Source organism: Neoarthrinium moseri, assembly GCF_022829205.1.
Source record: "Neoarthrinium moseri strain CBS 164.80 chromosome Unknown scaffold20_Wmoseri_CBS_16480, whole genome shotgun sequence".
NCBI classification, from domain to species: domain Eukaryota; kingdom Fungi; phylum Ascomycota; class Sordariomycetes; order Amphisphaeriales; family Apiosporaceae; genus Neoarthrinium; species Neoarthrinium moseri.
The window spans coordinates 79,986-107,166 of NW_026055134.1; the positions used below are offsets into that span (position 1 = coordinate 79,986).

The 27,181-nt window shown below is 51.9% G+C and overlaps 5 protein-coding genes across 5 annotated transcripts; 3 read left to right on the forward strand and 2 right to left on the reverse strand.

The window, feature by feature from the left end:
• Positions 1–3,790: 3,790 nt before the first annotated feature.
• JN550_006017 (uncharacterized protein) lies at positions 3,791–4,621 on the forward strand (the record flags this gene model as incomplete). Its single annotated transcript, XM_049317709.1, has 1 exon — positions 3,791–4,621. The coding sequence occupies one exon, from the start codon at positions 3,791–3,793 to the stop codon at positions 4,619–4,621; it is 831 nt and encodes a 276-aa protein (XP_049171903.1).
• A 1,789-nt stretch (positions 4,622–6,410) lies between these two features.
• Positions 6,411–7,473, forward strand: JN550_006018 (uncharacterized protein; the record flags this gene model as incomplete). Its single annotated transcript, XM_049317710.1, has 3 exons — positions 6,411–6,585; positions 6,651–6,864; positions 6,921–7,473. The coding sequence occupies 3 exons, from the start codon at positions 6,411–6,413 to the stop codon at positions 7,471–7,473; spliced, it is 942 nt and encodes a 313-aa protein (XP_049171904.1).
• Positions 7,474–8,974: 1,501 nt separating this feature from the next.
• JN550_006019 (uncharacterized protein) lies at positions 8,975–13,363 on the forward strand (the record flags this gene model as incomplete). Its single annotated transcript, XM_049317711.1, has 2 exons — positions 8,975–12,893; positions 12,945–13,363. 2 exons carry the CDS (start codon positions 8,975–8,977, stop codon positions 13,361–13,363), a joined length of 4,338 nt encoding a protein of 1,445 aa, XP_049171905.1.
• Positions 13,364–13,911: 548 nt separating this feature from the next.
• JN550_006020 (uncharacterized protein) lies at positions 13,912–22,280 on the reverse strand (the record flags this gene model as incomplete). Its single annotated transcript, XM_049317713.1, has 13 exons — positions 13,912–13,926; positions 13,989–14,241; positions 14,296–14,657; positions 14,703–16,135; positions 16,188–16,864; positions 16,911–17,083; positions 17,183–17,269; positions 17,325–17,699; positions 17,750–20,020; positions 20,071–20,185; positions 20,243–20,589; positions 20,641–22,140; positions 22,227–22,280. The coding sequence occupies 13 exons, from the start codon at positions 22,278–22,280 to the stop codon at positions 13,912–13,914; spliced, it is 7,662 nt and encodes a 2,553-aa protein (XP_049171906.1).
• Positions 22,281–24,083: 1,803 nt separating this feature from the next.
• JN550_006021 (uncharacterized protein) lies at positions 24,084–27,130 on the reverse strand (the record flags this gene model as incomplete). The annotated part of the gene is made up of 3 exons (XM_049317714.1): positions 24,084–24,657; positions 24,724–26,761; positions 26,821–27,130. The coding sequence occupies 3 exons, from the start codon at positions 27,128–27,130 to the stop codon at positions 24,084–24,086; spliced, it is 2,922 nt and encodes a 973-aa protein (XP_049171907.1).
• Positions 27,131–27,181: the final 51 nt, after the last annotated feature.

The following is a 27,181-nucleotide window of genomic DNA, read 5'->3' on the forward strand; positions in this document are numbered from 1 at the left end:
ACTCGAGACCATGTTCTCGGCATTTTGTATACACTGGGCTTTTATCGAAACCACTGTCCATTTACTCAACCCAATAGTGTAAGAATGCAAGCCATCACCTAATGTCTCTTTCATTTGGCATTTGAGACTATCAGAGTTCATAGACTGCAACAAGTCTAAACTCTCAAACAGTACGCACATTCAGTCGGTAGTAGGCTAATAGCTTAGGTAGGCTGACTACGAGGTGCTAAGGCCATCACGGTAACATCGTTGTTGCACAATGTCAGGCGACTCAGGCGTGATGCACGAGACACAGATACTGCCGACGCCAAGGATACCTATTTGCTTCGGGAGCCCGGTGGGTCCAAAGATGATCACACCTTCTTCTTCTGTGTTTAGACTGGCAATGAGGGGTGCAGCCTGCACATAATTACACAGATGAGTGAAGTGGATATTACTAATCAAATTATTCAGAAATGTTAGGGAAAGAGAAGTTGATTCGTGACATGCAACAGCCCGGGCTTATCTGTTGCACGCTGGCCTAGTACAGTGCACAAAGATATGCCTAATTCACTACTGCTATTGACATAGGAGCGATCTTGGCGGGGACTCTACCGATCTGTAGAATGAACTCAATTCACATAGTGTCAAGTACTATATAGATGAATCTGTATAGACATGAGTCATTAAAGTTTTGCTCAAAACATCCTTAAAGATATTTGATTTCTAGGAACCTCGGCCACCAGGCACTTCGCTGGACAGGAGAAAGGCTGTACAAAGGATCGCTGTTGGAACTACCGTAATTACAGTTTCGATATCACAGGTTCAGTCTTCTGCGTTAGACGGCCATTCATAGATTATTAGCCTGCTGTCTTGTCGAATCGTGGCTCTTTTCCAAGTATGAAATGGCCAAAACCACGGTGGCTTCTCGAGAGCTGTAATTAGGGTATAGTATCACATATTCTGCTGTTCTGATCCGATCTACTGAGACGATGTCTGACACTAAACCATGAATGCCAGCGATATAAAAGCGAAGCAAGATCGCAAGTGAGGGTCGCATCCTACTTTCCATTCCTTTATGCTAGAATTGCGATATCCCAACAAGAATCGAATTTTTTAGCTAGTATAGCGCTTCAATCTTGTTTCATCCACATACTTGACTATTTTGGTCTAAAAATTCACCTTTACCGCTTAATAACGAACAGTATTGCAATCCTGTTCTTCAAGCGACAGCTCTACAGGATGCAGTAGGCCTCAGCCCTGAGTGTGATGAGTGCCGGTGCCTGGATCTCGGTCTTACATTACTACCTAACTAGATCAGCCCTCCGAAAGAAGCTGGTACTATCAATGGAGCGATGAAAGCGGATTCAACTCGATAGATCCGGTGTCAGTCTCCACTTCTGAGCATAGCGAAGCATACGTTACGAACCACTGTCAAACGATGTTTCTCTAAGTACTTACTTCTCCATATCATCTCCATTGGCTGTATGCTCAAGGTGGCACGAAAATCGGACTGGCGAGAGGTCCCTACCCGCCTGACTTAATACAAAGTCTCAACTCCTGATCTCTTGGTTGCCAATGGCTTGACGTATCAACGAAATAAGCTCCCTTTCACTGGAGACCCCTGTCTACTATGGCAATGCAATTTGCATGTCATCTCAAGCGGTGACAGCCGTGCCACCATCACGAATGTCCACAATATCTTACCTGCTCAACTATTCTTTTACAACCCCTCTTTTCGGGGTCATTGTTATTAAGTATTCTGATAAGGATCGAATAGAGCAAATTCACGTATAGCCAAAGTCACTTACGAAAAACTTGCACGTTCCTTCAAGGCAATGAAGCAACAGGGGATTCAGCGTTTATTTCTCTGGATTGGCGTAAGTTTTCAACATACTCTATATAATCTAGTATTTGTTTGTAATATAAAACCCAACATTGCCCCATGGTTATCGAGATTGATGGACTGCATCCAACTCATACCTATTATCTCTTGGCTGCCCTGAAAGCTCTGCCATATTCCCGGTGTGTGGATACATTCCCTCGAAAGTAGTTGCTTCAGCCAGTACATGGTGCGGTCCCTTATAAACCGTATTTTGATAATATTCAGGTGGCGGAGGTTCGGTCTGAGTTCGTCCGTACATGTTCTTTTGCCGACGACGGAGGAGATAGTATACCAACGCGCCCACAGCACCGATCAGTGCAACCACACCAACGACTAATCCAGCAATGGCTCCACCCGAGAATGACGGCGAAACAATAATATCTGGGGCGGGAGTAGCCTGCGCCGGTGCTGAAGTTGCTACTACTGGAGTCGAAGTGGAAGTAATCGATGATGCTGTCGTGGTCGAGTTGGGTGCTAAAGTAGCTGATGTGACCTTGGTAGATGAAGTTGACGTCGACGAGGAAACGGTGCTGGAAACGGCAAGTGCTGCAAGATCCTGTTCATTATTAGCATCATCACCGAACCGACCTTGATAGCCCAGGTGATGTCTTTACAGCTCCCCAAATATCTCTAACACCGGCAGATTGCTTTGGGAACCAAGCCATTCTTTCATCTCAGGACAACTCACAGTGTATAATATCTGGCATCGTACTCCTTTGCTGCTTGCATAGCCTGCCACGCAGCTGGTTAGCCGCGGGCAGCAAGCCTCTTCTGTGCCGTTCGGAAGGTTTGTGCACGGCACAGAGTTCGCGTCATCGCAAACCGACTCTTGATCAACGTAGCAGCTATCAGTCGCGTTGCTGTTGTCTAATTAGAATCATCTATGGAAATTGTCGTACTTCAGAATAAAGTCTTACTTGCCAACGCAGCACCATCCTTTACCCAGAAATTGCTGACATGATGGATAGAAGGAATTTGACTGTGTACCTTGAGCCTAATCAGTGCACTGTAGTCAATGTCGTACAAGAAAACGTACAGCAGAGTGTTTGATTCGGTGCACATATCGAATTACTCCGCGAAGACCCAAACGCATCGGAGCAAGAGTCTCTCTTCGAGAAAAATATGTCTTCTCCTACGAGATCTGACATAGTCGCAGCTTGTGGGTGGACGTTGCTTGATTTTTGTTGATTCTGCAGAGGTCGCCTGGCATTAATCGTTCAACGATAGAGTAATTATTATAATAATATATGAAGTGAAATCGATGTGTAGAATATATGCAGGAAAGCTTCCAGAACTATAAGCTTGCCATTCAGAGCGAGCAGGTCATTCAAGACATGGAAGTCAGACCAAAGGTCGAAATTAAGTCTGGGTCAAGGTAATGGGTAACAGCAGGAGAAACACGAGAGCAGTTGGACCACATTTCAAATGCAACTGTAGGCGCTATCTGATGTCCAGGCTGTCCTGCATGTTGGTCCATATGTTGACTTTCGGGCCGGGCCTGGACGCTGGGGCCGAATTACCGGGACCCGTTGGCGGTTATTCCTGCTTGACCGTTCTCTTATTGGCCAAGATTAGGCGCCCCGAAATTATTGCCACAGCTGGATGGCCTGACCCAAGTAATAATGGTACCGATCTCATCGGCACGATTGGCCAGAATTGGTCAAGACCCCACAAAAATCTGCGTGTACCAGGGTATCGAAAGCGGCCAGGAAGCAAAGGGGCAGCATAATTTGTGGGCGGCAATCCATGTTTTGGCCGCAAGGACTGTAGTTTTGCCGTGCGCTCCCCTGCCGTGATTCTGCCCGAATTTCTGGGTTTTGCAATCCAACTCTTAAAGACAGCGCAAACCCAGCGGTACTATGCTGTATAGCGCGTTTAAGAATGACAAGGTAATGTGGATGGGCATTCCCACGATACAACTCTAACATGCTCGCACGTCGTGGGCGTCTCTTTGCACCATGTTTTGCGTTTGTCTTATTGCTCGTTGTTTTACTTTGGTATCATGACCAACTCGTCAGTTGGACTGAGCGTAGCGAGTCCTTTGCTGCGCCTCCTCCCTCTTCAGAGCAGGATACCTCCTCGAATGCATCCTCAGATGCGTCTTCGGATGTTGAGATAGTCGTGGCCAGTCTCAGGCATGAAGATACGTCATGGCTGCCGACCTACCTGCCTGAATGGAAGGCAAACGTCTACGTTGTCGACGACCCAGAAGCGCCCCTCACGGTCTCAGTGAATAGAGGCCGAGAGAGTATGGTGTACCTGACCTACATCATTGACCATTACGATCGGCTTCCGAATAACATCATATTCATGCACGCATCGCGCTTTGCCTGGCATAATGATGACCCCGATTACGATGCCATACCCACGCTACGCAACCTTCAGATTCCCTACCTACAGGAAACTGGATATGTCAATCTCAGATGTGTTTGGGTAATCGGATGCCCAAGTGAAATACGCCCCGTCGAGGACGAACTGAACAAGGATGACTCTCGCCCCATGACCAAAGATATATACAAGCAGGCATTCGAAGAGTTATTACCAGAGTTACCGATGCCAGCGATTGTCGCTGTGAGCTGCTGTTCACAGTTTGCGGTCACACGCGAGGCCGTTCAAAAGCGACCGCGGGAAGATTATCTGAGGTTTCGACAGTGGCTATTAGAAACGCCGTTAGGGGATGACAGAAGTGGGAGAGTGTTTGAATTTGCATGGCATAGTGAGTTCAGCTGCCCTTATTATCAGAAAATCCCCCTCTAACGTACCATGCCAGTAATATTCGGCAAAGAGGGAGTTTTCTGTCCATCCGCAGCAGATTGTTACTGCAAGGTCTTTGGGATATGTGGGCTGAGCTGCTCTGAAAGTTCCTGCGAGGATAGATATATTTTGCCCACTTTCTCAAGCTTACCGGCTGGATGGCCCAGGATTGGCTGGGATGGTGAAGCTCGAAACTTTACAGGGCCTCTGGCTTAATTATGTACGATACAGTTCCCAAAGTTTTGTGAGAAGTGTGTTCGCATTCATCCTCAAGTGTTGATCTGTCTCAGCGTGGGAAGTCCACTACGTTAGTCCTATGCTAAGACTAGTCATTCGCGAGAACTAGTCAGGGGGATAACCCAGGCTGCATTCTTCCGTAATGAGACAGCACAGACAGAAGATACTGCATTGCGCTAAAGGAAAAAAAAAAAAACCGTAGCCCAAGACCATAACCTTTACTTCGCCGCGCAGCTTTGTCAGGATTGGTTTCGAACGTGTTCACTTTGTAGGTTTTCAGCCGCCCGAATAATAATGATGAAGCGGCTATCTGTCAATCAAAGTCCGTCCTTGACCTTGTTTCCTGAGTTTATGTTCGTCATCCTGCCACTTCACTGCGAGCAGCTTCTCAAGACCTTGGCCAACCATGACACTCTAGCACTTTCGAACAACTAGGGTTGATAGGAGGAAGACACGACAATCAGCGACGTGGCGAGACTAGACCATTGGCCAGATCCGCGGAACTTATACCAGCTCTGGCCCTGCTGACTGACAACGAAATGATCCACGATAGTCAAAGGGGTAGTGCCCCGTGATGTCATCAGTACGTTTTGATTATATGCAGACATGAAGCTAGACTCATAGGCGCGGTTGGCTAATTGAAATCGCTCGCCCCCCATAGGCCGGAGATGCAATTACCGCAGCTGCAGGAAGACTTTGCACCCATGAGGGCCAGCTCTATCCGGATGCAGACTTGCCGCCGGAGACAGGTCTATCCGGGGTGGGGAATGGAGAATCTGGGGCCAACTAGACTAGCTTGGTGGCTGCCCTATGTCACCGGATGCTCTAGTTCAGGTAAGACCTATTGGAAAACGCAGCGCGGTGATTGGCTCAATACTAGTGCCTGGCAGTAGTCAGTCTGCTTGCGGATGCGCTAGCATAGTCGGTTTAAGCTTAGTCAAAGACATCTCTTGACCTTGACAGTGACAGCGAAAGTCTATGGTAGGTGACTGTATTCTTCCAAGAGAGCTGTTCAATAATTGTTCCGCATGCCATCGCAAGGCTCACTCATGTGAAAAGTCATGTTTAGAACCTCAGGGAGGCTTTTGTCTTTGACCTCACTGCCCGCAGGCGAGTCAGCACATTCCTCCTGGACATAGTATCAGCATTCCTAGTCTATCTGCTAGAGACATGAAGCTCATGGCGGAAATTGGAAAGTCAAAACACATGAGTACCCTTGCGAGAACACACCAGATCTAGCGCCAACAAGCATATCATTGCCTACCTCGACCTGCGGATTCCAGTCGTTCCGGGCTAGCGATACCAGATAAGTGCTTGAGTGTACACTAGCTTACACGAGTCACCTTTGTTTTGGGGCATCTACTCGCTCTTTGAAGATTCTAGTCCGAATGGGGGTCTTCCCTAGCTGCGCGCGAGACTGCGCCGAGTATCAGCATAAACGCCTATTAAGAACGTGATTCCCCCCTTCGCTCAGTTGTTTCTGCTTTGATTCCAGTTGACTACCGCACTCCCAATTCACTACTCCTTTCCAATAACTCCTTCTACTCCATCCAAAATGCGCGTATCTAAGGCCGTCATTGCCGCCGCAGCTGCAAGCACTGCGAGTGCGCAGCGCCCCAGCAACACTTCTATTTGCGACTACTATACCACCGCGTTGTTGAAGGAGAACACGGCTGACAACCAGTACACTCTCTTGACTCTTGTGGTCAACACTGTAGTCATTGGAAACTGTAAGTTTTCAAGGCAGAAGTAATCATGATGAACTGGTATGACTGACAACTACCTCTACTATCAGACACCATGCCCAACGTTGGCATCAAGGTTCCCGGTATCCTGGCACCAGGAATGGTGAACGGAACCGAAGTCAACCTCCTCCCATACTTCGACGGAGAGCTCGCATCGAGCAACCGTGGTGGCGACAAGGGTGTTGCTATCAACTTCCTTGACGGTGGCGGTGCTGCGCCTCTGATGAAGAACATGCCTGCCGAAGACAACACCTCTATGCAGTAGTATGTTATAAATCCCGAATTTATGGCGAGAAGCAATGCTAACAAGTGTCAAAAAGCTTCCTCCTCACCCATCTTTACCAGTTCTTCGGCTCTCTGCTGGGCTGCTCCCAGCAGGGTATGCCTGGATTCGACGCCTTCACTGGTCACGGATCCATGTACGAGGTTCACAAGTTCATGGCCCTCAACCCTTACGAGTTGACGTACTTCATCCAGCAGGTCGGCATGGCCGCCGCCTCCTTTGGAGTTGCTGATGCCGATGTCACTGCTGTTGGCGCGGCTCTTACCTCCCTGTTCACTTACCGGTGCGCACCGCCGACCACTGTCATCCCCGCCCAGGGCCCTCTGTTGCAGTCAATCTGCATCGACGGCGCTTGCCCCATCTCCCCCAACGCGACTTGCGATCAGTACCAGCCCGTCATGGTTCCCACCAATGCCACCACCAACGCCACTGCTACTTCTCCGGGCTCGATCGGCACTGCTACCTCTTCAGGCTCATCGATGACTGGTACTTCGACGTCCAGCCCCTCGACTATGCCCACCGCTGGCGCCGTTGCCAACGGCTTGAGCTTGGCCGCCGTTGTTGGTGGTATTGCCGCCTTCCTGATTTAAGAGGACTACTTGAGCTTTCAGTTAAACTACTATTATGAGGCTATGCCTCAAGCACGGCTAGTGTCAACTAGTCTATACTCATGTACATAAATTAATTCGATAATATTGAGACCCTCCCATTATGGCCTTCGCATTGTATATTTGCATGAATGGATATTCTGAATTTCTACACGCACATCAGTGATAAAGTCGTACCCTAGCTACAAAAGATGAAGCACAAATCTTCCTTCACTGGAAGCTGCTGATGGCCGCTGACGGTTCAGTTGTGCGAACATCCACTCCGTTGGTTGGTTCACATCTTGCGGTGGGTCTGCTATTGTAGAGAATGGCTTTGTGAACTCCAGAGCATTCAATTCAACTCTGAGTCATCAAATACGCTCGCCTATTTCCAGCAAGGATCTGAGTAACAAGCTTACGTGAGCCGTCAGGCTATCGAACCAAATAGTTTTATTGATTTTGACGCTATGAGCTGTCTGCGGGTTCTGAGGTCTGAGGTCTCAGCTCAAGCTGGACGACGACGATTTACCTTGAGATCTGAGATCTCCCCTCTAAACCGTTATGGAGAGAGAGCCGAATGTTGTATTGGTGAATTGCCAACCCGCATGTACAGTCTCCACACTGTTCCAGTGTATCACGGTTTCAAACAATACAGCACTTGTGTACATTCGCGCAAACGCACAATTCTCAATTGCATCCCGTCAGGCTCTTCTCAAATGGGCCTTGGACGCCTGTCTATCGCTGTTCGACGTCGTCTTGAGGGGTCATCAATAAATCAAGCCTGGGCTCGGGTGAGTAAAAGCGATACTCAGCCGAGAAGACGATGCTTGGTGGCAAGTGCCTGTTGCAGCCCTTGTGCACCGAAGAAGTATTGAGGCTTGCATGGGGCTTACAGGGGTGTGCTGTTTTCCGATCGATCTCGAACAGTTTTGTGTCGCCGAAATGTTGCGGAAGGGCAGCCTTCTCCGGCCCGAAGCGACAGCGGTTGGTGATGGTGAGAGGGGTTTGGTTGCTTCTTCCTATCAGGCGGGGGTGGGTGTTGGACGACAGATGCAGCGTGATTATGCAAGGCGCAGGCTGCCTGTCGAGGATGACAGCAATGTAACCACCCGCCTACCCGAAAGAGAGTATATTGGGGGCGTTTTTGTCTCGACTGCATCTATTGAAAGCCGCCCATTGGTGGGTTGGCTCGAAGTGCATATCGTAACAGGCTCATCCCTGTCAGCGTGCCCGAGTTCAGAAGGCAGAGTAAGGCTCCGCCACGCCAGGATTAGCATTGCACCACCTGTCAGGGAGGCTATTCCCGTATAGTCCATGTGCATAACTGCGCCTGTCCGTTGCATTCTGCCGGAGTGTCACAATGAATACTTGTGGAGGTCCTTCGGGTTCGCGCATCGTCGTCGTCGTCGATCACCTCTGGGCTCAGTGGATGTCAACTCGTAAACCCGTTGCTATGGAACATCGCCGGTAGCTCGCCGGAGCGCGGAGCGGATAGTTGCACAAGATGTACGGTGCGCTGACACAACACCGGGGGACCCGCGGGGTCACTTTTGCTCCCTTGGCGCAGGCGGAGGCGACCGACGCGAATGCCTTGGATGACTCGAGCGAGGAAGTGCAACAACGGTGGGAGAACTTGACGGCAAAGGAACGATTCCGCAACCAGATTCAAGATATACTGCGGCATTCGTCGACGATCGAGGACTACGAGGATGAGAATGATTTGCATCAAGTCCAAGAGGTGCGCAGTGGGCACGCGGCTGCATACGTCCCAGTCGGCGACCTCATCCCGAACCCTGGGTTTGAAGAGCTAGACATCGCGGAACTCTCTGGTTCGTACGGGGGATACTATGCACCCACTTACGAAAGGCCGCCCTACGAAAAGAGGTCGCCTTACGACAGGGCGCCATCTTCGCTCAGCAAGGCAAGTGACTCTCGTACGGAAACAACGTACATGGGGTCAGAGCCTGGAGACAAATTCCTCCACTACGCACCCAAGATCACAAGTGTCGAGGTGGACGGTCAGAGCGACGAAAGTCAGCCTCCGACTGAGCGCCCGAACTATAAGCCATTCGTGCTTAAGGGCCCATTTCTTGCCGTGCTGTTCTTGGTTATAGTAATATTAATGGCCTTGACAGAGGCAGCTGTTCACGTTTTGCCAGATGCAACGAAAGGGTCTGAGGCATTGCTGAGCACGCGCAACTCAACGAGGGTGAAAGTTCGTGATCTCTGGGCGGAGCGACAGTCCTCCCACTTGCTCCACGGTCTGCATTATCCTCGCGACGACGATATCACAGGAGATGGCGTATCCGACGGAGATAAAGGCAGCGGAGACACCAAGCCCAACCCCGTTAGAACCACATCAAGCACTATTACGACTGAAGAGAAAAGCTCGACAACTAGTTCCACGAGCACGACGTCGTTAGATAGTGTGGCAAGCACGTCTACGAAGTCCGATCCCAAGCAGCCGCAAGTGACATCAACAGCAGAAGATACAGCGCCAACAACCACGAATACTCAACAATCACTGACTTCTACTACCACGTCACAAGTACTTTCCTCAGAAAATGGCCCAAAACCCTCTGACAATGACAGTCCGAAGCCTACGAACGACCCGAGGCCTTCTGACGTTACACTGACAACCAATAACCCCCTCCCAACCACAACCCAGCCCAACCCTCAGCAACCAGGTGGTCCAACCGGCGGAGAGTCTGGTCCTACAAATGAGAAGTCGCACTCTACTGGAGGCAAAACTAACCCGCCTGGAGGCGGCCCGGATCGGACCAGTACCTCAAGCCAACCGGATAAGCAACCTCATCCGACAGAGGCCAACCCAAGTACCACCGGTACTGATCCAACCCCCCCTGACAACGGGCCAACACCTCCCCAGACCCATCCACTTCCCGGTGAGATTACCACAGCTCCGCCTCCATTTCCACCAATCCTCTCAACGACATCAACTTCTGAGAAGGAACCAACTCATACAGAGGGTGGGCATGGGGATATTCCGGGGCCGAGTTCCACGACGACGACGACTTCACAGCAAGCTCCCGGGCCACCGCAGCAAAGCACAGAAAGGACTCTTCGTACTTGTTTTGTTTCTGTTACACAGATCTTCACGCAGTGGACCACAGTGCCTGCAGTCACCGTAAATGTAGGAGTCCTGGAAATAGGGGTGAACAAGAGGAGCGTATCGCCTACGCAGGTAAAACTGGTGCCTCGACAAGACCCTAATTGTGACGTTGTGGTTACTGCCACTGTATATTCCACGATTGTTCTCACTACGACGAGCACTATCCTGAGTGTCGGCATTCCAGACAAGCCTTCAACGACCCCACCTGTCCCGGACCCAGGGGGTTCCACCGAGAGACAGACAACATCCTCAGACACAGGAGGCCCCTCAATCACGAACAGTATTACTGTGACAACTTCAACGCCAACTTCAGTCTCTCAGCCATCTGAACCTGCTAGCCAGCCCAACGGTCCGACGGAGAAGCCCTCTACCGTCACATCTTCGGCTCAAGTCACCACCTCGGATCCGCCCAACCCTGGTGGCGTCAGTTCAATTAGCAGCACGTCGAAAGCGTCTGACCCAGTAGTGCCACCCAGCAGTAGTAGCACAGCATCTCTGACTCAATCCTCGGACACCACAATCCACCCTCCATTGCCACCAGGGTCGTCGACAGACCAGATCAGCGCTACGAACTCTGAAGTCTCATCGGATGTATCACTTACCACTACTCGGGCTACGCAGACGAACGTGCCATCGCAGGTGGCCGAAACGACTACTATCAAGCCACCCCAGGAAGACGGTGTGACTCGTTCGACGCAAGAACGCCTGACGATAACTACAATCCCGCAGATGCCTAAGTCTACTGTAATCACCACGGTCGAGATCTCTACGGTGGTTCAGATTGTGACGTCGACAATATCAACCTCGGCTACGGACAGGGACGCTCCCGGGGGTATATTCATCATGACGCGATCAATGACATCCAAGTTCTATAACACAAAGGTGAAGACTGTTGAGCTCACGACGACCGATGGCGTTGCAACAACATTGGTCTTGACCCAGACAGATGAGAACGGAGTTCTTACCACAGCAACAGAGACAATGTTTGCATATTTAACGACAAGCACTGGCACTGATAGTAATGGGCGTCCGGAAACCAAAGTACTCGAGGTCTTAAAAAGGCCTTCGAGGTCAACTTTCATAGACTCTCAAGGGAGGCTCACCACCAAAACGTATCAAACGACTTTGTCGACCACAACTCGTACCGACAGGTACGGCAGACCAACCTTGACCGAGATTCTGGATATTACGGAAACACCCAGTGTGATGACGCTGTATGACGAGAACCACATAGCAACCGCAACCATCACCAAGATGGTAGGAGACGGCACTTCAACAAGTACGGTTATTGCCGTTGCCACGAGCACGATGACCGGCAATGCGTCGTCGGCATCAGCAGGGCACAAGGAGCCTATAAAGCTTCCGATGACGTCGAGCCAATACTTCTCGAGTGTGCTGCTGCCTATCTTCCTGGCGATCGCGCTGTCAATAGCGGTCCGGATCCTGGACCAGAACGCCAAGCTCTACCAGCCCTTCTTCGCCCTGACGCTGCCCTACGGCGCACGCACAGCCGACTCGCTGTGTCTGAACACGACCGGGATGTGGGGCTTGATATCCGGCATCCTGTCGCCGTTGACGGGAAACGTGTTGCTGGTGGTAACGGGACTACTCGTGCTGACCAGCTCGTTGTTGATAGCCCTGAGCACAGAGGCAGTGCGCGTGGTATCAGACTGCTCGGGCGGCAGTGATGTGCCCTGCCCCGCGGCCTTGAGCGTGGTCCCAGGAACGGCACAGGCAATAGTTGGCCTCTTTTGCTTCATGGCCTTGCTCCTTGCCATCGCCGGCTTTGCTCTCTGGGGACGTCAGACAGGGATCTGGAACAACCGGCCATGGAGCATGTTCGACATTGGTCGACTGGCCCTGAACGGCAGCACTCTTGCACTGCTAAAGCGTATGCGGCCCAAGAACGGCAAAATCAAGAACGGAGATGCCATCAGAGCGTTTGGCAATCGACGTTTCGGGTTGGGGTACTGGAAAGCCGGTAACGACTGGCAATACGGCATTATGATCATGAACGATGCAGGCAGCCTGCTAGACAAGAACCGTGGGATTGAATTCAAGGAGGGGGGCAAGTGGAGCGTCAGGAAGAAGTCGATGCCCTTCTTCACCTTGAGCCTGGCCGGGCGGTCTCTTTTCCTACTCCTACTAATGAGCCTGGTCCTGATAATACTCCTGAACAACAATACCGGCGTCAATTACCAGACGTTTATGGATGATGCCTCCTTTGGTGGGCGGTTCTTACTCACCGCAGTCGGAGTGGTGATTTCCCTGTCTTGGTGGACCTTTTTCTCATGTGAGTCAACCAACTACACTGGTACAGAAGAAGGCTGATATATTGCTCTAGGCATTGCATACCTCAGCCCCTACAGGCTACTCTACCGAAACCGTGGGGCGAAGGAGGCAATATACCTCAGCGCCCCGACCAATCCGTATGCGGGGTTCTGGAGGGTTACTACGAGGCAGCACCCAGACACTTACCTCGGCGTCGTCGCCTTCACGGCGATACTCTCCGATATCCTGCCCATACTGCTCGCCAACATCCCGTCGATTGGCCTGTCTGATGGTGGCGCGTCCACGGCCAGCACTTGGTCCTCGGTCAGCATCTTGTGCATCATGATCGTGGTCATCATCTGGTCGTTCCTGCTGAGCTGGCCGCCCATGCCCATAGACCCGAGCACGATCGCGGGCGCAATGTACTATGCGACCGATCCTTCCAAGTTCCTTAATGGCGTGCGTACGAGCGGGAGATCGAGTCCGGTATAAAAAAAAAATGGATATGGAGAATCCCAGGGTAGCAAATATCACAGTTATGAATATAGATTTCCAAGTAATGACATAATTTACAACCAAGTCCTATTACAAGCACATGCCTACCCAGCTGTCGTGATCTAACTGGGCCACGCCAATGCTCCTACTTTTGGAACCAAGGCTGACTAGCTCCTCTATTGGCGCTCTGAAGCGTAATCGGCATATTCTTGCCCAGATCCTCAGGTGAGGGTGCACTCTGCTTGGACAACTTCAAGCTTAGGCTTTGTTGAGACTTTGCGTGCTTGAGCTGTCGTCTGATAGTTATATGAAATGCACACTTTTGATATGTCAACTTCCTTTGGCAGTCGAATGGGGTCACTACTGATAAATTTTTTGCTGCCATGGTATATCCTCCTAACATGACCAACCAACAGACCTCGCTACATGACTTCGTGCGCAAACATGTCTCCGTAATCACCTGATACCAACCGATCAGTCTCGCCGCCACCCTTCTGTCCTCGAATCTCTCTCTGCGATATATCTTCGTCGCCAATTGTCGTCACTCATATGATGATAAGCTGTCGGCAGTGTCAGTTTCTTGATTGGCACAAACCATGCTTCAAAAGCTTTGGTGACTTACCTCAATAAGCTTCTCAGTCAGACCAAAGCACTGCTTCTCCGGCTCCTGGGTCTGACTGAACGAACAAGAACGCCACAGGCCGCCAAAGCCCATGTCCTCCAGGATCTCGTTCAGGATACCGGTTGACTCCAGCGCGTTCGAGAACTTGGGATTTGAAGTCATGGTACGGAACAATGCATGGGCAGCCTCCAAGGTTGACGGATTCTGGCAATGCAATAGAACGTCATCTAGAATCTGCGCAACTGGGGAGCATCTGGTTTCTGGGTCAGCAAGATGGCAGAGGCCAAAGGAATTTTGTCTAACTTACAGATGTAGGACGACTGCCGGACGGTTGTTGGCAAGTTCGTTGAGCCACAGCAGGGTACGATTCTGCACAGCATCTTCTAGGTATTGGAAATCAACAAGCTCGATGGCAGTGCTCAGGAGCAGGTCCTTGTCCTTCACAGACGAAAGATCGCGCAAAGCCCGCTTGCGTCCAAGACTGGTAACGCTGGCGGGATGTAGACCTGACAGATAGAGAACGTCCTTCAGCTCATCTGGTTCAACCGCCCTGGCTTGGATCAGGGCCAGGTACGGTGAGGTCAACACATCTCGAGTCAGTTTGTCCGCGTCAAACGAGGAACTTGTCGTCATCTCGAGGAATGTCGAAAGAACGCGCAAAGCAGTCGGCTTTGTCATAGTGTCAGTGAGGCCACGAGTCAGGCAGGCACACACAGCGAAATGGAAGTTTTCCGGGGTGAAATTGATGCCATAGACGTCGTCAAGTGCGAGTGCAGCATCCTCGAGCTGAACGCGGCCTTGCAGCAGAACCTGAGCCATCTTCTCATTCCTCATATCGCCTGCAGTGCCAATGTTTGTGAGCACTGCCTCTAGAAAGTTTGCCGCGCAGTTGAAGAGTGACGATGGGACTAGCCGCAGAAGTGAGATGGCGAGCCAGAACAGCTGCAAGCCATAACGGGACGCTGTCAGCAGCTTGCCCATCATCTTTGATAACGAGGTTACAATTGCAACAAGCATCTCATTGTTGCTGTCCTCCGAGAAGCGACCAACAGCATTGCGCAAAGCGACCAAAACCTGGTATAGCAAATCGTCGTCGACTTCTTCTCTTGCCAAACAGCCCATGACAGTAAACGCCCTGGGTTGAATGGCGGGGTTGTTCTGGAATGCAGTGCTGGCCACCAAACTCATCCATCTAGACCGCCAAGCATTGGCCATGTCAACTGAGGGAGCAGCAATGGAGCAGGTTTCGAACAGGAGAGCAGCCAGATGCTCAGTTGTTGCAAGCGTTTGGCCAGTCTCCTGGTTTGTGGATATGGACGCTCCATCTCGCAGGGAGGTCGGCGGTGCCGCAAAGATATCGTTCCTAGGTTCTGACAATATTTCCAGCGTGGTGCGAAGCTTTGCTAATTTGGCGTCGTCAATCCTGAAGGAAGTGCAGGCGGCGTGAATAGAGTTGATAAGGAGCCTGTGGACAAGAACCCGGAAGTCTGCCGGACCAGTATTCGCAAGCATAGTAACTACGTGGAAGAGCTCAGGCAGGTACAATTGCGACTGAACACCGCAATCAAATGACAAAGACAAGCAGAACTGGAGCAGAACGCATATCTCTGGCCAGACGCTGTTGTCTGGCAGGAATTTAGTAGGCCGCTGGGAGGACCTGTTCAAAGCCTTCCGGAGACGGGATATGATCTTCCCGCGAAGCGTTATTGTTCCCATGGCTGTGACGATGGTAGTCAAGGACTGCGTTTGCTCATCGTACATCCCGAGACTAAGAGCTGCTTTGAGGATCTCCTCGAGGAAGATGTCCAGCAAGGTCTCATCCTTGTAGATCGCAGGCCAGACCGCATGCTCAAGGGTAAGGTTGAGTGTAGGATCTGTAATTGCAACGTCAATGAGCTTCCGGAATATGGCTGCAATCTTCTCCTTGCCCTTCTCGCTATCCGTCTCATCACCGAGAAGCGAAGTACGAAGGCCGGGTAGCCAAGGAGCCATGTAGGCGAGGCTGAGCGGTTTTTGTTCCTCTGAAAAGCTCTCCCAGCCGACAAAGAATTCATTCAAGAAGTCGGAAGTCAATTGTGGCTCTTCGTTGGCGAGTGATCTGCTGATGTTGACGATGAATTGGGTAGGGTCCAGTGGCACTGCGATATCTGTAGGGGGTGTCAGTAATCATGTAAACACCAACTTCGGTATGGCACATACCTCGGATCAAGATAAATTTGGCTGCTGCCTTGAACTTGAAAGTGCGACACAGTGCTCCCAATAGGTTGTATGAGGACAAGCGAAGAATCGGATCCGGAGCCGCCAGGTTCGTCAGTGCAAGGTTCAGTAATGTACCTGGCACATCTTGCGGCCGGATAAGTCTCTCGAACGACTTTTGTGCTCTTGTATCCTTGCCGTACTTGACTTTCGCGCCACGCACAGCCTGGAGAACATCGAGTTTCTTCGGGCTCTGGAAATACATGACGATCTTGCCATTGTCAGCTCGCAGGCCAAACGCAGAATCATCTTCCGTGGGAATCGATGTTGGCGCCTCCTCTACTTCTCCAAGTCTGAAGATGTCGTTCACAGTCGCGCTGAGACGGAAGCCCGGGTGGACCTCCTGCTTCTTGACTGTTGTCACTTGGACGAACTGGCTGCCAACCTTGATGATGACCTCAATCTTCCCTCTAGTTTTCGACAACCTAGTGATTGGTTGGAAGACAAATCTGGTGTCAGTCACGACGCTGATAGTATCCTTAGGAAGATGAAGCTGGCTCAGGTGGAAATGAGCTTGCAGATCCTGCAAACTGCCAATCAGATGGTAGTCGACGTTGGTAGGGTTGAAGACACTGGCGTCGTTCTTGGTGGCTACACGGAGGACACGGCGAAGGCATTTCCTGGGCTCGGTTAGAAAACTCGCAATAAAGCCTGGCGTTCACATACCTGAATGAACTGTTCATGTTGTAGACATATATTCTCGATAGTTGACGTGACAGCTCGACAGGACTGAGAAGGTCAAGTTTCTTGAAGAAGTCATCCGGAGCCTCGTTTTGGCCATTATAACATGTGGCGTCAACAAGGATACCGAAAGGTTTATGCCACAAGCGACTTGCGATCTAGACAACAGTTAATATTGCAAGCTCGGACAGGAAATGTGGCGTGTACGGCGAGGTTGACATGTGGTATTTGACGAGCGGCAGTAGAAACCAACTTACCTTTAAATAACAGTAGAGAAGGGTATCATAGTCTATGGAGTCTGAGTCGATGTGTCGAAGAATAATGCATATAATGGACAGGCCATCCTACGTGATATTTGTCAAAACTTGCAGATATTTCGCCTGGATTTGGCCAACATACCTTGCTTTCGCCACCATCATAGACGGCTCTGGATGTCATGAATGATTCGGTGCTTCGGAAAGCGTTACGAAGCATGAAGTGTTGGAAACGAGAATAGGCTGGTGGGCTGTTGGCTGATATTTGAGGTCTGTTCCAAGTAACCGCCAGCGGCGGTGGACCGAGATTCGTGATCAGCGCCCTCAGAGGCTCTAAAACAGGAGAACGACCACGAGCGAGCTCTCCCGGAGAGCGTACAAATTCTCTCCTCTCTTGGGACATCAGTCTCTGGCGTACATGGTCCCAGTGATCATATAGGAACCTATGCAAAGCCACACACGACCCAAAATCAAAGGACTCCGGGTCTGGTGATGCTATCGCGCTCACTTCCGGTGGCACCTGGAGGGAGTTAGTAGGGGTTTCTGTCCGAGTAAGTCTAGTTGGCTTACAGAAATTTCCCGAAGGAAAGTGGTGACGCGATAGATGTTTTGGGTAAGGAAATCGTTCAGGGGGAACATGTAAGGCTCTTTGGCTCCAAACAAGACATTGTTCGCCAGATTTTGGACGACCTTGGCGATGAGAAGCAGGCCTCGACGCATTTCCTTCGACGGAGGGGCATTGACCAGGCCCTCTACCTCGGGGGCGACGATGGCAGGGCAGAAGAAGCGCAGGAAGATGAATGCACCGACTGCCGTATATTTTGCCTCCGGAAATCTTGGCATGACCGCAGCGGATATTATACTGCATATCTTGCGGAAAGATGCTGGTATTTCCCCTGTCGAGTTGACGATGTCGTCGATGAAGACCTTTGTAACAACCTTGAGCTGCATCGAATTTTTGTTGATTTCTTCCTGCGTTACAATTCCTCTCGCAGGGTCGAGCTCAAGATCAAGGTCTTGGGAGGTCAACATGAGTCTCTCGACAACTTTTTGGAGAGTTTCGCGCAGGTACGGAGCGCCTTTCCACTTCGCGTAGATTGATAAGACCTTGGTGGCAACACAGTTCCGACGCAAGATCTCGGATTCGTTCTCGGTCTCTTCGATCTCTTGCTTGATCAAGGCCTCCATAAGGTCGAAGGCAAGTCCGCGGGCCTCAAAGATGTTGAGCAATGAGATGGTGAGTTCATCGACTTCGCTGCTGGGGCAGACGGTGGCTATAGCGACTGCGAGTTGAGTATCGTGTGTGAGAAGCCTCAGCAGCTCATCATACTTCTCGCTGACCGCTGCGTCCGATAGATTGCTAAATTCAGTACCTTGGACCAGGATGTTATAGAGAACCTTCAGGAAGGCTGTGCGAATCTCTACATTCTCGTGGTAACCGATGCTGAGCGAATGTTTCAGGCCTACATCAATGTTCGCACTGAGTAGATTGGACAAGATGGTGATTGCGAGGTCAGCAGCCGAGGTTGACTCGTCACGGGTTGTAGGCGGCACTAGATGATCGCTCCTGAAGCCCTCCTGTGACTCGTAATTGAGAAGAGATAGGAAGCGGTTGAAGTAGGTGTGGAACATCTGGGACTTTAGCTCGCTGGTCCCAGCATCGTTGTGGCCCTCGCCAGGCTGCAGAGGCAACCGGAAAGTCAACTCTGCAAGCGAGCGGAGGCAGGCCTTATCAAGGTCCTTCTGGACACGGATGACTTCATCTTGACGACCTGGTCCGTAGGTGCCATCACCGCGCGGCGAACGAGGACGAGCAATCCAGCCGAAGATAAACTCAAGCAGTTGATTTCGGATTCGCACATCGTCTCGCAGGTTCAAGTGCTCTTTCTTCCTGGTGACAACCTCGCACAGCTGACAAACCTTGATCCTGACCCGCAAACAGTTGGTGTTGTCTACAGCAGACTCCAGGAACTTGGCGAAGTTCAGAGCTAGAGCACCAAGGTGGACCGAAGACGCTGCTCCTAGATCGGAAGGCGTCTGAAGGCGTTCAACCAGAACTTTCAATAGCGAAGCCGCTTGCTCAGCAAAGACGATTTCACCGTCCGAGTTCTTCCCGGACGTCTCCAGTGCACCAGTGAACAGTACCTCAAGCTCGGTCTCCAGCGCTTTGAACAAGGGCTGATACAGGTTGGGTGAGATCTCAGTGGAAAGGACATCCCGTATTGTTTCTCTCACCCGCACGTTCCCACAAGCCAGCAGCTGTACGCTGAGTCGAAGATAGCGATTGAGAAGGGGTTCCTCGAAGTTTTCCGATGACAACCTATCGATCCATCTCAGGCCGCTTATGGCAGGCTCGTCGAGAACGTAAGCCTGGTCAGCGGTGCAGATACCGCCCAAGGATGCGAGGAATCCAGAATAGTTGCGCCACTCCGACAACGTTCTATCGTCCACGTTGTCGACTGGAGTTGTCGACACATCCTTTGACAGGTGCAGCCACCTATCAAACGCAAACTCCCATGCGTCAAGTATACCGGCACTGGGATACTGCATTCGTCTCAGCAGGTTGCGAACGCGCTTTTGAAACGCTACGACACCGGTGAATCGGAATGCGCGGGATCCAATCTCGCCAAAGACGTCGCTGTTCCGCAGCAAAGGCGAGGCACCCTTCGTCGTATCGCGTGCGTCAATGAGGGCGCATTCCTCCTTGAACAAGGCAATACATGATGTGACCAGCTGGCAAGTCTCAATATCCGGGGAACATAAGGATACCAAGAACATAGTCTCGAGCTTGGTCGCCGTAGCCATCCTCTCAGGAATCTCGTGCGGGGTCTCCGTTAATCCCTAGTCTTAGATCAGCAAAAGTGTAGAGGGGATTTATGGTCATCACTCACGTCAATAGACTTCAATAGCAGAAGTCTCGACTCCAGGTAGCTCTGTATGGACTTAAGGGTTGTCTCGTTTCGGTTTTGTGCATGTTCCTGACACATGCCCGTGAGGATGGCCGAGCTACGTCGAGAAATCTAGTCAGCAAGTCGTTCTTCATAAGGGGGTGTTGTGACTCACGTCATTTTCCAGAAATTCAGACATAGTGTCTCTTGGTCGTAACGTTTTGTATTGCGCAAAGCAGTCATGACCCCCTCTTGAGGGAATAGTTGCTTGGCAACCACTCCTGCCAGGCTCCTGACTTGATCGTCCGCAGACACCAAGCAAGCGATCAAGCCCTGGAACACATCTTCGAGCATGGTGTCAGAGCCTTCTGCTGGCCCATTCTCCAGTAGAGTCTCTGGAGCGGACGCGAGAAACCGGAGAATGTTGCACGTCATGACAAGGTTTGCCGCATTCGACTCGGATGCTTTGCGCTGAGATGTCGCATTCCCGATTATCATGTCTGATTGTACCGCAGTCACAGCCTTACACGGTGAGCTTCAAGCCATAAGAACAACAGTGCCGAGGGACCTTACCTTAAGGTGACTTTGAATGAAGCCGGCGGTTTCAATGAGCAGCGGGCGATAGTCCAGGTGATTCGCCTGTCGTGCGAAATAAGAGCATGCTTGTATCATAGCGGTCTTGAAAGTAACTGGTGCTGAAGGGTGTAAGCATGTCTGGGGAAGAGACTCGACGCTGCTGTCAAAGTTCAAGTGGGTAAGACTGATAAACGCAGCCGTCGTTAGGTCCTGATCAAAGGGAGCCCCTTCTGAATTTGAGGCGCGACGGAAAGCGGCATCGCGGATTTCGTCCTGGATGTCCATGACGTAACTGACAATTGCTGCATCGCTGTCTAGGTCGAGATACCTGACAACACGGAGGAGCATGACTAGACAATACGCTGCAGATTCGCTCTTATTCTTCAGGCCCTTGCGTAGTCCATCCAGAAACTGCATCTTCTTGTTCATACCACCGCTCTTGGCATCTCTCAGGCCACTGGCGACTTCAAAGACATCAGGCAGCAGGAACAGGAGAGCCATCTGCATGGGAGACATGATGGCTCTTCTCCGGGTGTTGTCCACAATGGTCTGCGACATGTCGAAGAGCGTATCAGCACCACCATCGAGTCTCCTACGCTGATTGTGTAACTTGATGAAGTCGTCTGGGTACCGGTCGATCCATCTCGTGATCATGAAGGGTAGCACAGTTGCTACCGTGTTTTGGAACGATTTCTTGAAGTGGAGAAAACTCGAACACAGTTCCTGAAGGATAAGACCCAGCCTCTGTGCGTCGACCCATGTGTAGGACAGGAGGCGTAACAGGGTCAAAGAGACCCTTTCCTCCTCACCCAAGGTTGTGGGTTGCGGTATGCCAGTTTGAACAGTAGCAGCGGTGCGAATTCCAAAAACGGTACTCCTGAGGTATTCGAACGTTGCATTCCAGTTGCTTGCACTTGTGTACTCTAAGATGGTCTTGATATGTGGCTCGAGTTGCGAAGCTCGCTCTTTGTTGGTCTGGCTGATCTCGGGGAAGTCATCCGATCCGTTCGAGGAGGAGACCCTGGAAGATGGCTCCCCCGACCCCATAACTTCGCGCCCTGCAGAGTCATCCAGTAAGGTATTTGAGGACAGAATCATCCCTTCCGGTATAGGATCGAGCAAAATCTTGTAAAGTTCCACGGTCCTCCCTACCAACACATCGTCCAGTGGTTCCGGGAGGATCTGCTTCGGGTAGGAACCTCCATTTCGTGCAGCACTACCGCGGCGTCCATTGGCAGCCTTGTCCCGTACAGACTTCCAGTGCGCAGCGCAGCAGTCGGCCGTCAAGGCAAATACATAGATCTCCGAGGAGACGACGTGCTGGGGTTGCGCCGCTAAGCTCGTGTACGGGCGGACCAGCTCCTCTAGTAATGTAATAAGGGAATCGAGAACGACTGCTATCGAGGAAGTGCTGATGTTCAGCAGGGAGTCGCGGGTGATGACGGCTATATCGTCTTGTTGGAAGTCTAGGGCTTGAGTGCCGGTGCGATGTGGGAGCTAGATATGATGGTGCACGATCAGTATCATGCACACAAACAAGGCAGGAGGGAGAAGAACAGCAGAACGACCGACGGGGCAAGTACCCTAGTAGTGAGTCTCTCGACCAGGCAGCCCACGAGGCCCGGGTCGCCGTTCATCTTGAATTCCGTCGTCTGGTTATTGCGCAGCCATTCATCATTGTGACGGTGCCGAGGACCGCATGCGATGGCCTGGTTTCGGGCGCGGGCGTGAACGAGTCGCCGAGCTCAGGTGCCTCGTGTCAGGGTCTCAACGGGTTGGCTGGCCGCGATGTCTAAGTAATTTCTCTACTGCAAGCCTGGGAGGGTTGCCTTCTTGCTGTAGTGTCCCGTGTGCGGGAACGTCTCGACGGGAGCGGTGCCGACGAAAGTCGATGTGTGGTCGCGAGGCGCAAAGCTGCCGCGTCTCGCTAAGGGGAGTCTAGGCGAGACAGGAGGGGGGTTAGAAGCGGCCGGCTCGCGATTTGCGCTTTTGCGATTCTGCAACGGCACGATGTAGTAGAAGACGGAGAAGCGAACAGGGTCACTTGTTGCTCGGTATGCGCAGCACAGCTCGGCAGCTCTACGATAAGCAACAGCGCGGGCAGCGTGCAGTTACTCGACTCGTGAAGGACGTCGTCGGCGTGAGGGACGACCGGGACTAGGCAATGTGGCCAAAGTTCGGTGCGGTGCGGCCCAACACTTACAGCACACCTGAGCGCCGTTGAAGACAAGATGCACGCAATCTAGCAGGGAGGAGCTGGTGCGGGGGTCGCCGGAGATAATATCACTACCATGGCGCAATGCCGGCCGAGTGTCCACTGCCCACTGCCCACTGCCCACAATAACTGGCTGGAGGTTACCCTTCAGGCTTCAGGGAGGCCAACCAAGAACGACCCTGGCGGCCCTCATTTCTGCGAGCCGAAGTCAATTGATTTTCCACGAGGCCAAAAGTGTGAGCAGCAAATGTGGGCTTTCGGCTGAAGATCAGAGTTTCGTGCAACGTGAACTGAGCCATATCTGGCGGGGTAGTCCCTGCTATAGGGGTCAAGGCCGGCCACTGGCGTCCCTCCAAGGGGAGTCGAGAGGAGGTCCCTGGCCGAGCTAGCACAATAGACAGTTCGGAGCGACTCAGAAGAGGTTAGCATCCATGCTAAAGTATGCACCTCATAGCGGAAAGCTCCCACGCAAATCTTGGGGACGGAGCATTCGTAGAGCGACTCGCATGAAAACGCTGACAGTTCGTCGAGAGGTGCTAGAATTCACTGCCCTGGCACTGTTGACGTCCATACTGAAACCATAAAACGAGATGGCGCAAGGTCCTGTTCGCAGGATGCAACTGGCCATACGCGGTTGACTAGCTATCTTGGCCTGTCTTGGTGTTCTTGGCTTCCTTTCACTCTTCATGTTCCTGTCCCGATGGATGCGAACCAATATAGGCCAGGTTGTCACACGGTATTAATTGGGTGGATGTGCCTCGGGTTTCGGGTCGGCTCGACTCACACAACCCTTGCAACAACTGCCGTTTGATTGATTACCAGCACTCGTGCGCAGTATGGAAGACGCAGACAGCCCTTTGAGTTTATACCTCGAGAGCAGTCCCGACAGGTTGGGTCAGCCAGCACAGGGTTGCGTCCAAGGTGGCTCAAGGAAACCACACCTGCAGTGAGGAATCGCCGCGCGCGTCATCGTACGGGGTTTCAGATAAGGGGGTCATTGGAGGCCATCCACACATGTTGCGTCAGCACAGCGCCATTGGATAGTTATATATATTCAGAACGTGACGGTCACTTCGCATGTGTTTAGATCGCCCAGGCGGGAGCCACCAAATTAAGGCTCTCTCGATATTAGCTTTGCAGTAATCAGATGCTGAGCTGATTATGGCACTACGAACAAGAGTGCAACGGCCGCCTTATTTGCGACCGGACTCATGCGGCTAGCTCCCTATCTGTGATTCCGACCACCGTTGTAACCACGGTTATCGTCGTAAGGACGGCGGTTTTGATTGCGATTATACTGATCCCTTCCCGGGGGGCCTGAGTTCGAGTGGCCATTGTATCCGCCATAACCTCCTTGTGACCCCGGAGGCGGGGGTGGAGGTCGATAGCCTTGGTTTCCGAAGTTGCCATGCCCGCCATTATAATGGACGGGGGGAGGCGGCGGTAAGCCAGCACCGAAACCTGGGTAGCCCGGTGGCGGTGGCACCCAGCCAGGGGGCGGCACCGGTGGAAATCCGTTGGGTGCTGGGTAGTGGTTCTGGTTGCCATTGTAAGACGGCGGCCCGTTCTGTCGTCCACCCCGTCCACCTGAATCTGGCCCATAGTTGATTCTTCCTCTGCGATTGTCTCCGTAACCGCCACGGCCTAGAGGAGCGCCACCGTAGCTCCTCCCAGCATTTCTTAACTTGCCCCGAAGCTCATCCTTATCACTGGGAGTCAAGGCTGGCGTGGGAAGTTCAACGCCCCTCAGGAGCATGGACTTGTGAGTATGGGTAGTAGTCGGCATCTCGTAGTTCACCCTAAGATATTGTTAGTCTTCCGCTGGCGAGTTGCACGAGTCAGTCTGGAATCATGGAAGAACTTACGTCAATGAACGATCATCGTCGACATTTGGCATGCTATCACTGCCCAGAGGATACTCCAAAGCCCCATGTGGGAGATACTCATCCAGCTTCTCCACCCTGCCGGATAGGCCCTGAGCCAGGCGCGGGTCGATCTTGTACTTCGGCGCACCTTGCTTCTTCGAATAGAAATTGGTAATGATAACATCATACAACTCCTGGTTAGCCTCGGACAGAAGAAGTGCCTCCTTTCCAACGCCGTTGCGTAAAGCATCCTCAGGACTCAACAGGGGATACTTCTTCTCCGCGGCGGCTAAGAGACGCGGCATGTCGATGAAAGGCAATAAAGCCACACCTTGCCAAGCCATCTTCTTCCCATTGAGGTCGACCTCAAAGTCTTCTGGGTAAAAGTCGATGATCTCGCTGTCGGGGTTGGTCATGAGATCGTGGAACTCCGAAGGTAGGACGTGCTTCGACGCTGCAGGCTGTACGCTGAGCAACTGCTCAAACGGTCTCGATATCCTGCCCTTCTCGAAGTTGATCTCCATTTTCCCAAGGTCTACAAAGTCCTGGGCGAACGGCGCATAATGATAGGGGTAGAACCACTCCCAGGACGGGCAGCCCTGAAAGTAGTACCTGAGGACCCAAGCAAGTCCTTCCGTGTAGGCTCGGGCGACCTTGTGCCGGAACTCGATGTCCTTGGGGTCGACATGAAACTTTTGCTCATAATACCTATCAGCATAGCCATCCTCCCAAAGCCTCACGGTATCCTCGGCGGGCTCGTTCTTGGGCGTTGAAGGGGTGGCGGCACCCGAGGCGCTTCCGTCCTGCTCGAGTACGTCTGCCTTGCGCTTTGCCGCTGCTGAAGGGGAAGTTTCCGCATTCGCTCCGTCGGCCGAGCCTGCCTTGCCCATGAGACCTTGGATTTGGCTCTTCAAGATTGCTGCGGCACTCTTGTTTGCCAGATTCGCATCCTCAACGGGAGGCCTATTGATAATCATATCATGAGTCAGAGCTTTCGGCGGGCCTGGGGGAAACCCATTCCCGCCTCCATTACGGTTATCGTTTCGGCCGTTTCTCTGCTCGTTTAGCTTGCGGCGCTTGAAACTAGCCTCCCTTCGCTCTTCAACCTCTTTTCTCTTGCGGAAGATTGCATCCTCCTGTTTGGCCAACCCCTCAAAGATGTACTGTACTCGAGCTAGGTCAACGTGCCCATCCTGGGTAAGGTAGCCCCCCATGGTAGGGAGGTTGTCTCTCCATATAGCTGTCAGGGTGTCGATCCCGTTCTCGCGGATCTCAAGAGCCGGAAGATGGGGCAAGAAGTCATTTCCAACGAAAAAGCACATAAACACCCAGTCATCAATGGCTCTCTCAAGGTCAAAGCGGAAGGGCAAACCAGGGACCTCAAGCTCGACCGCGAGGTACTCGCGCAGCGCTGACACATGCAACCAGATGAAAGGCTTGAGCGGCATGGGCTTCTTGTCTACTTGATCGCCATCTTTCGGCGCGGCTTGACCACGGCAGTCCTTGGCTTCATGGCCCGGTTGACCGCACATTCTACACGTCCTGACCTTTCCCTCTTGGAAGAAAACATCTTCGCGCAGAACGCGGAAGTGGGGCTCGTGAGTTGCCAGGCCCAACATGATCAAGTCGGCATCCAAGCCGTAGATTACATGGCGCGTGTTGGGGTCATGCTCGGGGGAAGTCCGCTGAGACCGGACAAAGTTCATGATCTTGTGCTCACCTTCGCCAGGGACAGTAGCGTCGGAGATGATGATCTTCATTTTTGCCCAACCAGGGTCGGTGTTGAGCTTATAAGCACACCAGTATCTCAGACTAGCAGCAAGGATATCCATGAAGGGAGTTCCGGGCGTGATCGAGTTGGAGTCAAAAGCCTTCTTGGTCATGGCCTCGAGCGTCTCCTGGGGGAGAACGCCACCGTTCTGCTGCTTGATCATCTTATACAGTTCCTGCTTGTCAAGCTCCTTCTCCTTGGCTTCTTGGGCGGAGCGGAAACGTCGAGATCGCTGCTGGTTCATCTTGGCACGGGGGGCAACACCATCTGGATGCGAAGTCAGACAAGGAGCAGAAGGAAACGGGGCAGTGGTAGTTCTGGCTTACCAATTGCAATCATGAGGAGCTTCCTGGGGCGAACCATATTTACAACACGGTCTGTGTACTTGAAGACTTCCAACATCATCTCCTCCTCGTCCTTGGGGGCAGGTCTGTCCTCGGGATGAGAACACGGATGAACAATACCGTTCATATCCAGGTAGAGATTGTCAAACTCCTCGCCATTGGGGTTAGGTCTAGTAGTATCAACTGGAATCGTGGAGCCATCATCCATGACTATAGGGTTGTCCTCGATCACTGGCGAGATGATCTTGGGGTATTTGTTGGAGAGCCATCGGAAAGCCGCGGGGATACCCATCTTTGCGGTGCTGGTGGCTGGTGACGACGGGAGAAGACAAGTGCAGGGACT